The 12860-nt window shown below is 45.3% G+C and overlaps 5 protein-coding genes across 5 annotated transcripts; 3 read left to right on the top strand and 2 right to left on the bottom strand.

Annotated features, from left to right (window-relative positions):
* Positions 1–3708: 3708 nt before the first annotated feature.
* Positions 3709–7854, bottom strand: V1513DRAFT_432807 (uncharacterized protein; the record flags this gene model as incomplete). Its single annotated transcript, XM_066896414.1, has 5 exons — positions 3709–4129; positions 4192–6023; positions 6072–6591; positions 6640–7412; positions 7459–7854. 5 exons carry the CDS (start codon positions 7852–7854, stop codon positions 3709–3711), a joined length of 3942 nt encoding a protein of 1313 aa, XP_066752173.1.
* Positions 7855–8138: 284 nt separating this feature from the next.
* On the top strand, positions 8139–9393 carry V1513DRAFT_449097 (uncharacterized protein). Its single transcript, XM_066898626.1, has one exon. It carries the CDS (start codon positions 8259–8261, stop codon positions 9285–9287), a length of 1029 nt encoding a protein of 342 aa, XP_066752174.1. The 5' UTR covers positions 8139–8258; the 3' UTR covers positions 9288–9393.
* V1513DRAFT_449099 (uncharacterized protein) lies at positions 9304–10496 on the bottom strand. The gene is made up of 3 exons (XM_066898627.1): positions 10111–10496; positions 9936–10028; positions 9304–9874 (listed from the first exon to the last, which is right to left on the bottom strand). The coding sequence occupies exons 1-3, from the start codon at positions 10344–10346 to the stop codon at positions 9658–9660; spliced, it is 546 nt and encodes a 181-aa protein (XP_066752175.1). The 5' UTR covers positions 10347–10496; the 3' UTR covers positions 9304–9657.
* A 1028-nt stretch (positions 10497–11524) lies between these two features.
* On the top strand, positions 11525–12188 carry V1513DRAFT_432810 (uncharacterized protein; the record flags this gene model as incomplete). Its single annotated transcript, XM_066896415.1, has 2 exons — positions 11525–11941; positions 11997–12188. The coding sequence occupies 2 exons, from the start codon at positions 11525–11527 to the stop codon at positions 12186–12188; spliced, it is 609 nt and encodes a 202-aa protein (XP_066752176.1).
* On the top strand, positions 11919–12854 carry V1513DRAFT_449102 (uncharacterized protein). The gene has a single exon (XM_066898628.1). It carries the CDS (start codon positions 12243–12245, stop codon positions 12522–12524), a length of 282 nt encoding a protein of 93 aa, XP_066752177.1. The 5' UTR covers positions 11919–12242; the 3' UTR covers positions 12525–12854.
* The last annotated feature ends 6 nt before the right edge of the window (positions 12855–12860 follow it).

The raw sequence follows: 12860 nt of genomic DNA on the forward strand, positions 1-12860 counted from the left end.
GTCACCCCCACTCATTAAGGGCGAATCGTATGTTTTGTGGCAGATAAGGGTTCCTGCATGCAAATCGGTTGCTCAGTAAGGGTTTCTGTGCCATACAACATCGACGGCTAAGCACGGATGTCCACAATTTACTGCATCTTCCAGGTTCAACTTCCAAGATTCATAGAATTTATTCGCGGAAAACTCGGAAAAGGTCTGATAAGTCCGCACCACGGGAATTTTTGTGTCAATACGAAATGTCAAATTTTTATTGACTCGTGGAGCATACTCAGGCTGCAACTTGCAAGTTCCATTGCCGATATCGCCCCTCTGGGATTCGCGCACATGCCAGACACATGAACGCTGAAGCCAAATAATATGATGGATTTATTCGTTCCTAGGAATATCTCACATATCTCGCTATTTTCACCTTTAAACTAACATATACAGTAGGTCCAGAAATTCCGATACTCTGCTTAACTACTGCTCCGAGTCAGCGACTTATTTTGGCGAACTATGATATTAGGGGCAGCATCGATGATAGAACCAGACGACATGCGACGAGCATCAAAGCCGTACGATCCCACTGTGTGTAGTACCAGGTACTACGATTGTTAGTATCGAATCATGTAGACAAGCTAATTGTTTGGTAATCATCACTGTAAACGAAGTACACACCAGAGCATTATCGGTCGTCGCTCGTGGGTTCCGATGCGGCGCCGTCGCATGCCATTCTTGTCGCTGTGATCTCCAAAACTAAGCTTTCATTGACTGGTTGTCGCGAATCATCATTGCCTGAGTTCAAGTTGATTGACAGTTTGCGATGTGAAATTATCCGATTTAACCGTTGTGCCAAAAGCCTTCTAGTATCAACAAGTGAAGAGAAGATACCTTAGAAGTTGATAACTCCTTTTGAGAATTTTGGACGGGTCAACGAACCGATTTTGATACCTACTCTGAAACCATCGGTGTCGTTCCGTTGGTGTATACACCGGATACGGCATCGAAAACGTGCGGCACATTTCAGCGTCGGCTGGCCCGGAATGCACCTACCTCATCACATCATGTGTGGCGATATTGCTATATTCTAATTCATAGGGGGGCGACTGTCTAATGCGATTGTTGTATAATTATCTTGTCTCTTGAGTCGAGCACGTATCCTTCATCCAAACAGACTGAAGGTATTACGATTTTATCACCAGCCTAATTGACACTTATTACCTGCTGGATTCATTGATAGGTTAATGGTGTTCTGACTCTAAGTGAGATTTTTGCGAGTTGAGTCGGCACGTGGTTCCGGACCTGATTGCGGGGCTCTCGTCGTCGCGTGTGTGGCGGATCACACTTCCTGTCGACCTTGGTAATTACTGTCAGCTCTTGAACGTGACGACACGACGCGAATATCCCGCTGCTAGCTCGTGCCAGTATTGATTGAACGATGGTTGGTAGTTCCAATAGTTATACGATGTCATACTGGCTCTTAGTAAGGAAATAAGGTCTGTCGATCGGCACTGAGTCAAGATTTGACGAACGATGTGGACCAAGTTTGAGAATCCGTTCTGTATATTCATACGGCAAATCTTCTAGGTTATTAGCTGGTATAACTTCTAATGCGGATACAATTTTGCAGACGAGTATATAATTTACTCTGGTATTTGTCAATTATTTGTTAAGTCATAGTTACAACGTCTTCGGAAATATTGGAGCTACTGCTCAAGCTGGCGTTGTCCACATGAACAAACTTCATTGTTTCGATATTAAGTTATAGTCCCATTAAGGCAAACATGCGCACAGATCAGCTAGTTATGTCCTCGCCTGCAGATGGGCCCCAGCGCAACGGCCATTGCGCGCCGGATTCCGATGTGGACTGACTTGCTTCGATTACTGTTCCAAATCACAGCGGGTGGCGACTGGGGTACAAGGTGCCATTTCTCAAAAGACGAAATATTTGTAAGCGTACGGACTGGTTCATATGCAAGCACCATTATGTTTCCCGGCGTCTTGAGAGGACCGTCAGTATTGTTTACGAGTAATCAGCATACATTATGGTTAGATACAAATATATAGCAATCCAGGTCATTATATATATCCTTGATAGAGTTGCTGCAACACCCATATCGCGTCAGCAGCAATTCTTTTCTACGACAGACAGCATTCTCAAAAGATACACGACCAACTCCATAGTTGACATTGTCGACATCCACGGAAGTACGGATGTCCGGCACCAACGGGTCTCTCACTTATGTAGCACATGGTGACTCGTGAACGGCTGGATTACCTTCTAGAACGCGTACATCTTAGAATCTGAACAAATGAAGTTAACGACTTGAGCGCTTGTCCTTTCCATATGGCCAACCGCACCCATTGATGAGCCGTATCTCAGTCTTCGCAATACAGAAGCTTCAATCGCCAATTATCCTGTAATGATGGCTATACGGCGACCGACAAATGGCAGATACTTGGCAACAATGGCTCTTTATTCTCGTCTTCCAACACCGTGAAGTTAGTGTCAACTTGCTTAATCGGAGTTCATCTTGCTGTCTCGAAATATATCGACTAACTCGCGAGTTTGGCGCTTACTGCAGCAAACAAGCTTAGTTGCGGATTGTGTTTTGCTGTCAGTCATGAGTGAGGTTCAATTGCTCCCGGGGTTTACTCGTAGTCAGGGCCACGTGAAAGCGGCAACACTGGTTTAGCATCGAACGAGGGTGCGGCTTCTGGCGGCTAGGCGTTCGTCATTTAAGCTCACGCTAGTACCAATTGTCTGTGCCTATATAATTGTCTGTGCACATGCCATGCGCTCTGGCGCCATCTCAAATGTACTTTACTGGAATGACATTTGAGTATCTGGAACACCAGCATAAAATAATACTTATAGCTTGAGTAGACATACCAAAATAACGACGGAGCTCGCAGGTTTCAGGTTCTGCTCCGGTGTAATGTGAATAATGAATACCCAATTGCCCAAGTTGGCGGATTAGTCTGCTGGACAGTTGCCTTTTGGACAATTGGTGTGGTGGCAAGCAACACTATGCGAAGCGACCTTAGACGGAATTATATTTACAGCCATTAAGTGCGTACTGATTTCAATCCATGACCACCCTCTATGCGACAAATTATTTGACGTCAGTGGTCTGGAAGTTTGATATCGTTGTAAGAAGCTACTGTGCCTCGTGTCAAGTGTGGCGTAGCTCTGAAATCACAAAAAGAAACGTTTGTATCAATAAATTGCGCTCAATTACAAGTCCAGACTGAAAGACCAGCGAATCGGATAGTTTCCCTCAGAGAGTTAGGTCTAACACTGGAAGCAGGCGTAAACAAAGGCTACCCAATTACTGAGCAAAGACAAAAAAAAAGCCATCTAAAAACCTCTGCTGCGTATAATTCGCGACTGTTGCGAAAGTTGGGTAGAATAAAGCTCTCCAGCAATACCTGAGTAAAAATGTTTTACATTTGGAGGAGTAGCATCGCTATACTACCCCGTAGATGCCAATCATAACCTTTGTCTGACAGCTTCGCTTGGGCAGTTAGTCCTGTACCTGATAATCCTATCCAAGAATGACGTGCATAAATGTAGACTACAAGTTTGCCCATTGTCCTGAAATACTAACATCCAAACGCAGCAAACTGTTTATTCAAGAAGAGGTACAACCTGCAGGCAAACACAATATCAACACACCCGGCATTCTATCTTACATCGATCCCCGTCAAATCGAAGTCAATTCTCGTCTAGATCAGTCCACGCTGGCAATTATGGAACTCGTCATTGCAGCTTTGGCAGTATTCGCGAATGATTGTCTCCCAGTCAGTTGCATTCACATTCATATTACCTTCGTCTGGTGTCCCGGGCACCATTGCGTTCAGCCCAGCATCTCTATTCAACAAAGTCTCCCGCGATAATAGTTCGACGCAGCGCATATGCTCAGATTGTAACCAGTTCGACCATTCTGCGGAAACAAGCTCTTCTTCCATCTTCGAGATGACGCGAAGCGCGACTATGTGTTGATGCCTCTCTATGCCTGCCTTCTGACGCGCTATCCAAACTCGGCGGGCGACCTCTTGGGTTATGTCATTGGTGTAAGATGAGTCAACAAACTCGATTGGTGAATCAGGTGTAAGAAATTCGCTTAGACTTCTGAACTTAGAATAGCTACAATATCGAAGTCAGCATACTTCATGCAAGATAGTCCACAAAACTAGCTGGTAACCTACCAAGAGCCAGTTGGATTCACAGCCAATCCTATTCCGTCGCTGATGTAATCATTCAAATCTTTTAAGTACACAGCCTTTGCAAGGATTCCATTCGGTCGCACTCCAATCTGATTCAAAGTATTGTATACTCGCCGTTCAGTCCAAAATGCCACGGTCGATCGTGTGCTAAGGAACACATTAAGAACTACTGACCCGATCGCAATGGCAAGAAGTAACAAATGCGCGTCTGCAAAAGACAGAACACTCTGCGAGGCACGGAAGAGTATCACGAGGATGTTCGAAATTCCTAATTCCAATAGCCTGTAGACACTTCTAATCACCAAGTACACGAAAGACCGTCGAGAAAAGAGAATCATTCGTCGTCCTTTGTCTTGTAGAGGAAGGATTTCGCGGTCCCTTAATGTCATCTCCAATGGCACTGTTGACTTGCCGACTTGTCCATATAACTGAATCGACTTGCTGGTACGCCCACGCACTCCAAGTTTACGCACATCAGAATTAATAAGCATTCCCAGCGTTTCCGCGTCGCCGGCTAAATCATCTAGTGCTGGACCTTGCACGAACGCTAGAAGGCAAGTTAGACGAACCTCCACAGACAACAATAAGTACACGGTACCTTTTATAAGGGGGCTCGATATTGTCCATTCGGTGCTAGTCCATATAGTAAGCTTACAGCTAGACTTGGACATGTATGATATAACATATCGATTAATCTGCGAATACAGGTCGGCAGAAGGCAAATTCCAAGGCGTATGAGTATCGGCCACAACATAAAGAAGGTAGTCTTCCATTCGTTCAATTTTCTGAAAACATCGGATATTTTGTTTCCGAGACCATCCTCTCACGATAGTCGACGCTGTTTCGAATGAGAACTCGCGCTCCATATTCCGTCCGCTGAGACGTATCCACGGACTCTGATGAACGTTTACAGCACCGCTACCGTAGTACAAGCTCTGAAAAATAAGTGACTTGTCGCCGAACAGAAGATGGAAAAGAGCTTTTGCTGATATATCAAATTCTTGCAAATAAACTTGCCTATCCATTGTCTTCGAGAGATCATATTCTACTGGTTGCTCAGGAAGTTTTACGTTGCTCCTCACCTTTCGCTCCGGAAGCTGTTTAGCAGGAGACAGCAAGCCTCGATCTAACGCAATCGGCCTGTCACGGATTGCTACAGCGAGTGGATCCGCGTTCTCGTCTTCGGCAAGAGAGGTTGGCATATCGTCCCAGCCGTCGGACATCGATCCAGTCGCAGTCACCTTCGCCTCCCTTAATTTCTGTAGTAGAGCTTCCAGTTCCAGAGCAGTAGGACTATTGAAGTTGTCGATCAACAGCTGGAATCGATGCTGTATTAAACGGCCCGAATCCAGGTAAGTCTTCGCCGAAATCTCCTCGCCGTCCTTGCAGTCAATATAGAAAGAATCAAAATTTTGACTTGATTCACCGCGTACTGACACAATATCGCCTAGTGACCTGTGGTGGATGAATATCATGTCTCCGTTATTTGCGTATAAATAGATCCGCTTCTGCGTCACGTACGCACGACCTGAGAATTCGTGCGAAGTTTTGCTATTCCAAACGCCACGGAAAACCATTACCACATTCTCATCCAAGCTGACATCTGAAAATATTGATCTCAGTTGCGCATCTTGGACTTTCAGTTCGTACGGGTAGAAAGCAGGATATGTTCTGTTGTCGTATAACTGTTGAAGGACGACTGGTGACATGCTACCTTCTTCTTGCGGCGGTTCGAGGGATACCACCGTCTTTAATTCGGCTTTCTTGTCATTCTCCTTCGAAGCATCATCTAGAATCTGGCGTGCAGCCCAATTCTACAATACACTTAGTCTCGTACAATAGAATTTAAGTTAGAAACATACCACACTTCCCCATATATTGGCAGTAAGACCATTTGGGAAGTCAACCGGAGGCATTGTTGCATGAGCGACAATAGCAGTCTTCGTCATTGACGTTGCCAAAGGATTATTGGCCAGAGTCGTTGGAGCCAGTGATGTCAAAGGTGGCACAATCTCATCAAATAACCTATCGGCTCCACTTATAAAATTTTGAGGTGCATGCTGCCCCGCGATAGACTGTCCGGCCGTTATGAGTGCCTGCAAAGTGGGAGCTGGTGCGTTTGCTCTCTTAGTGGCCGCCCGGTTTAAATCCAAGGACGTTCGTGCATGCACAGGAAGAGATTCATGTCGCTCGTGACTTAGTTCTGTGTCTGCCGAAGTCTGGACTGTGGACGCAAATTCAGGTAGAGGGGGGATTAAGGCAAAAGCTTTATCAGTGTCGGCGACATTGGAAGACTCTAATGCCTTGCGTTTCGCAATCTCGAAGATGCCGAGCCACGACGCGAGATCCCTTTGGCTCTCGGCTTGGAACACGATTGTTGCGCTACTAAATGTTAGCCTTGACTAGTAAATAATTGAAATCGCTACTGACTCCTTGGTAGTGACCTCGAAACAGAATCTCCGGTCTTCGGCAGTTGATGGTTTAACGTTACACAGCAACACGCCAATTTTATCGCTTTCCTCCACATAAGTTCTATTTGGTGACTGAACTAGCCAACCAAATATTCCATCTTTCACAAACACCCATCGCCGAACCCATACTTGCCTCGTTGGTTTCCCCACATATGTTCTCAAAAATAGCCATCCATGTTTCTCTGAGTCCATCGTCTGTATATCGATTACTGACGCGCGTTCGTTTGACATAGAACTACCAGGCATCGACGGACTTCCAGTTTTGTCCATCACTACTGCTGGATTCGAGACTGTCCATGACGAATATTCTGATAGCTCTCTTGGCGGTGAGATCTCATACAAAACCAATCCCTCGAGATCTCGTCGCGTCATGCTCAGCTCTTTGAAGAGAATCTTCATCGGAGCCTTCATCTGGTCACTCCATTTCCGGATTCGTCGTAAATCATCAGCGATGCCGGAATATGGGCTGTTACCGGTCTCGTTGATGTCATGTCCAAACATCAGCCACTGATCTGAGAATGCCTGAATGATTGTGCGGTCGAGGGCATGCTTCAATGACACAGTAACAACACATAGATCGAATGATGCCTTTACATATTGCCGCCGAGCTTCGTATAGCTGAAAGGCGTCTTCACGAAGTGCGGACGGTTCTTTGGTTTTTGATTGAGAAGCGTATCGAGATACAAGTGTGTCAAATCGTGATTGCGCTGAATCAAATATCCTTTTGATGTCCTATTGCTGTCAGCCTAATGCCATTGACGCATTTACAGATCAATACCTTGTATTGTCTAATCTCCTTTCGATGTAAGATCTCTAGCTGTTCAGTGACATTCTTCTCCATGCCTTTGATGCACTTGATGAAATTGGACCAAAATATCCGCAATCCTTCGGAATATGACATCATGGCCGTGAGCGTATAGTCATGGTCAATAATATTCTGGGTAATAAATGTCGGAAACGATCGTCCAAGTAGCATGTTTATCGTTTCTTGCATGCTATCTGCGTCATTACTAAGGCGATGCCCGGCTTTGACATAGAGATCAATCCAGCGTTCGACAGCATCGACCTGCTCATGAATATGCCATACTGCCGTTCGAAAGGACGGGCTGTCCAGAGCTGCCTCCTTCAAAGATACTGGGATCAGCTTTATTCTTTCACCTTTTGTGGTTGACATTGTGATGATCCCTGGCTCTTTGCCTCGAGTCGCGTCGTAATTTCTTAAGCTGATCCAGCTAGTCGGCGATTATGCCAATAAACTCAAGTCGTAGAACAGGACTACCAACTGATATATGTGTCCCCTACGGCCAAAATTTGTTGCGCAACAGGAAAACAAGTGTGAAGTTGGTGATAATGCAGTAGATCCGGGCGAGGCCTTAGCAACTGCGGCTCACGAGGGCATTAAGTGTTCCCCAGTTTAAATATTACGGTATATATTACTCTCAAAAGCATTTGTGTACCGTTGCAACGAATTTCGGGGTACCATGCGCGAAACTCTGTTTCCCATGATTTCGTCTCACTTATGTCAGCCGTCCGCATCGATTCTGTTACCTCAGTTTTACGAATAATTTATGCCAGATAATGTCAAGGATCACAAGTTCAACGTCGGCTAAAGACGACTACATGTCCTCGGGTGATCGGTGGCTGGAAAGCGTTGCTGATGAGTTGGAAGCAGGTGCTCGCGATAAGGAAAGGCGCCACAAAGCAAGACAGGACCTACTCGACGCCAATATCAAACGAAAACATTCCAGTTGCAGTAACGAGGATTACGATGATAGACGCAAACGTTCAACGCGGATACACTACGGTCCGACTAAGGATACGCGAAGTGAGTATGAGCGAAGTCTGCATGCGAGGCCCCCTTCGGACAGCGATGCCAAATCTCGGTATCCAAATCGAAATACAGGATCATGGTCGAAGGTGACGACGCGGCTGCCAGCGCCTAGCCGCGACGAGGACGAGGACGATGATGATGATGACGATGACGGTGAATGGGTCGAAGCCCCTGCATTTTCTAAATTGCCCACTCAATATCCCTCTCCATCCCGCTCTGAGTCAACAGACGCAGAACGTAATATTTCAAGTATCCCTCCACCGTCCAGGCCCAGGAAAGGACCTACACTACCCTCTGCGGTTGACATACAGCTTATGAATTCAGAGCTACATGCTGAGTCGTTGGAAGCTATGAGATCGGCACGAATGCTTGCAATGCGGGAATCGGAAGTACATTACACTGGCGCGGCTGAAAACTTACTATCTGGAGGCGCAAATGACCCATCGGGTCCAAGAGATACAAAAATTGAGAAGCGGCGATTGGAGAACCAAACGCGTAGGGAGTATATCCGTGCACATTCACCAGGAGGAGTCGATGAAGTTGGCGACGATGAGTTGTTCGATGGAGCTGTCGGTGGTGGACCTTCTAACAAAATAAGCGAAATAGCGGCCCGCAAGGTAGAGAAGGAAAGAATAAAAAAGGAGAAAAGAGAGGCATTTTATAGGGAGAAGGACGCCGAACGGAGAAAGAGATGGGAAGAGATGCACGCGAGAGAGGAGAAGACAATAGATATGCTTAAGGAGCTTGCAAGGCAGAGGTTTGGGGACGTTCCCTGAACTGAAGATAATATAATTTGAGATCTAGTGACGAATTGCATTGAAGTGAAAAATGAAGAATTGGTGCTCTTAGAAAAAAAAAAAAGAAGAAAACGATTACAATTTACTCCATCACCACTATGTAACAGCATCCTGCTTATAAAATGAATCCAATCCCATTCGGAATAATATAATATATCAGCATCGGTTCTGCTGTTCCCCATATTCTCGTATTGCCTCATGGCCACTTTCAATTCAAGTGCATTGATATGAAAAAATGATTGCGACCACACCAGCACCAAAACATTGCTATGCCATCTTAACAACTCCAGACCTACTAAATCTATCATTCTCGTATTGGTCGATTCTTTTTACAATATACAAGTTAAAATCACTCCGAATCGACCCAATCTGAAGCCAGACGACCTATAACTGGCAGCTCAAGTCTCTCGAGGCTTGATGAATCTCTGTATGCGCGGTAGGCCATGTACAACGCAAAAACAATATAAACTGCGAGAATAAGATATGAAAGAACGGTAGAGAAAGAGAGGATTATGAAGAGAATGAATAGAGGGGTGAATAACAGAGACGCCTGCCACGCGTGGAAACTATACAAAATGTGTCAGTAACCAACGAAGATAGTGCACTTTCACAACAATTGTATCCTACCGAATGTAGTCGTTCTTTGTTTCGAAGATCAACAGCGCTACGGAACCAACAGGCGGAAGAGCGGCGTACACAATTAATGACTCATAATCTAATCTGAAATCAATTGTTAATGCAACGCTCACAGGCGGCATTTAAGAACATGCATGCCAACTTGATAAGTATAACAATTGCTCACCTGAGTGGTATACTAGTCTCATACTGGTTCACTGGATTCTGCTGCTCTTCAGCTGGAGGGCCATATGCTGAAGATGAACCACCGGCGTAGGCGTTAGGAGATGCTGAATACATTGGTGGTGGGGGGGTTGCGGTCGAGCTGGAAGCTGGGAAAGGTGGTGGTGTGTAACCCCCAGAGCCACCCTGACCAGGGCGCGCAGCGGAAGGCTCTTCGCTCTGATACGGTGCGAAATCCATTGCAATCAGTGGCCAAGAGAATGTGTTGTGATGGAGTAGTTAGGATAATTTGATATTTATCTAACGTCGAAAACCAAACTATCTAGGACTCGGAGACGTGACGAAGCTGATGCGGCCGTCGGCAGGGTTACTGACCCTTTGAACTTTTATTGAGTATCTTTGGTCTTGACCAGACCGCATCAGTGAAACTGCGCAGTGCAAGTTATGGTTTAAATACCCGAAAATATTACATTTATGGTAGTAAGCATTTTCGTCAACGGCTGTGTACTTCAAGTTTTAACCGGTGCGTTTCCTGTCAGACATTGAAGAGCTTTCCATATTTGGATAGGGTGGAAGAGTGTCTCTAGGGCCACCGTTGCCGCTCCACCGCCATCACAGTCTCATCATTTGCTCCTTCTCGTTAAACATACCATTTGGATTTCTCTCGTCTCTCACTAATACGTATCGAACCCGACAACGGAAGTGATAGAAACGATGCCGGCACCTATCGACATATCATACCAGCGGCCACAGCAGCAACACCATCGATTCCGTAGAGAGTCCGTGGCCCACTCGCAGGGTATGGGCGGTATCTCATGGGGAGGTATCAGTGTCGGCTCATGGCTCAAAGATGAGTAAGTAGTTTGCGTTCGTGTCTATTATACAGTGCCTTTGATGGCCCTACCCAAAGTTCTTCTTTGTAGGAATATTGTTGTTAGTCGTGAGCATAGCTGTGCAGCTGCGTTGGTGTCTGGATGTGGAATATACCAAGTCTGGTAGTTACAGAGCCGACAGCGATTGTCAGATGGCATCGCCATCAAGACTCCGTCTCATGGCCTCGCACACACATTTGTCTGACAGTACGATGCTATGCTGCAGCGTGAATGAGAATTAATGTATTATCCATTTGCATGGTCTCGATTGTCATAGATGTCACCGCGAGTTTCATGTTTTGATGCGAAGATCAGTCTCTGATTATTCCATACTGACCTGCAAAGCTCACTCATGGGCATTGTATCCCAATTGGATTGTGCTTTTTCTTGCTTCAGAGTTGCTTTTTGCCTTGTTTTCGAGTTGTGTTCTGCTGAGATCCGCGTTTATGCTGACCGTACTGTAGGGTCATGATGATGAGCAACTCGCCTTTCGTAGGTAGCCAACCTAACCCAGCAAACGGAATCAATTTCAGCACATCAGTGAACATGTCTAATATGTCGCCATCATTTAATTCTGGATCGTATCTCACAAAGCTCGAGGCTAACTTTTGTCGTGACTACAACTGCTGTGGCGAGCGCTTACCCACGCTTCACGATCTATTACAGCACTACGAAGAGGCTCACATTTCGCCCTCGCCACCACCAGAGCCAATGTATTATAATTCACGGCCAGTGCAGGTTTTCGAGGCCGTGTCTACGAATGAAGTGTTTCTATCACCTGAGCCATCGGATGCAGGGACACCTATGATGATGGACGAGGAAGAGGACGAAATGTGTATAGACGACCCAGCTAGGCATTTGTATGTTATGGATCACCAAGGGGACGACAAGCCATATAAGTGCCCAGTCATTGGATGCGAGAAGGCATACAAGAATCAAAACGGGTTGAAATACCACAGACAAGTAAGTTTGGCCCAAATCCCTGAGCTTTTTGACTTACTAAAGCGTTGTCATGTAGCACGGTCATCAAAATCAAGTTTTACGTCAGAACGAAGACGGAACGTTGACAGTTATTTCACCCGATAACGAATTCCCGTACCCGGATTATCCAGGACTAGAAAAGGACAAGCCATACCGATGCGAAGTCTGCGGCAAGCGGTACAAGAACTTAAACGGTTTGAAGTACCACCGAGGGCACACCACACATTAAATTACAGACGATGAAATAAATCACATTAAAATTGCAAAAGATTGGTGCGGTGTTATGCTTGCTTTACGGAAGAACAAAAGTTGGTTTGTTTTGCAATATAGCAGTAATGTGCGTTATGTCTTGGGTTACATCTTATGCTTTTCCTCTCTTGTTCTTTCGTTACCCATTTTCTATAGTTGTTCGGATCACTTTAGTATTGCTCGGTTAAATCACACTACTCTCAGTTTCAACAGGTGTAATTGCATTTGGGATAATTTGTATATTTATTTGTTTAGTTTTTCAGTTATTATCCTTATCGAATTACGGCTTTTAATTTTTGTTTCTCTTGTGAGGTAATCAAGGGATATTTGATGGAATAGATGAGGATGCTATGTTGTCTATCAAAGGTATATTGTATATTGTGATTGTCCCATTGATGTTGAATTTATGGGTGGAATAGACGAAATATATTCTCGTACAACGCGGTCCCTGTACTTGCACCATTTCTATTCACGGATTCATAACGACCAATATATTGTGAAAAGGTCAAACATTTGTCGAAAAGCGTCAATGCAGAATATTTAGATATGTTGAATATTTATTGCCATGAGACGAAAGTCGTCGCCGGGAACCTATCTGCGGCTGTGCCCACAGCTGCGCGCCCGTACTAAGCGCGTCCGCACTGACAACCTT

Source organism: Lipomyces chichibuensis (genome assembly GCF_038497645.1).
Source record: "Lipomyces chichibuensis strain CBS 12929 unplaced genomic scaffold V1513scaffold_29, whole genome shotgun sequence".
Taxonomy (NCBI): Eukaryota; Fungi; Ascomycota; class Lipomycetes; order Lipomycetales; family Lipomycetaceae; genus Lipomyces; species Lipomyces chichibuensis.

Excerpts from the sequence above, each read along its gene's own strand:
- V1513DRAFT_449097 (XM_066898626.1), top strand. The coding sequence starts at position 8,259 with ATGTCAAGGATCACAAGTTCAACGTCGGCTAAAGACGACTACATGTCC.
- V1513DRAFT_449102 (XM_066898628.1), top strand. The coding sequence starts at position 12,243 with ATGCTTGCTTTACGGAAGAACAAAAGTTGGTTTGTTTTGCAATATAGC.
- V1513DRAFT_449099 (XM_066898627.1), bottom strand. The coding sequence starts at position 10,346 with ATGGATTTCGCACCGTATCAGAGCGAAGAGCCTTCCGCTGCGCGCCCT. Across the intron at positions 10,029-10,110 it reads GAGACTAGTATACCACTCAG|ATTAGATTATGAGTCATTAA; the intron begins GTGAGCAATTGT and ends AATTGATTTCAG. Across the intron at positions 9,875-9,935 it reads ACAAAGAACGACTACATTCG|TTTCCACGCGTGGCAGGCGT; the intron begins GTAGGATACAAT and ends CATTTTGTATAG.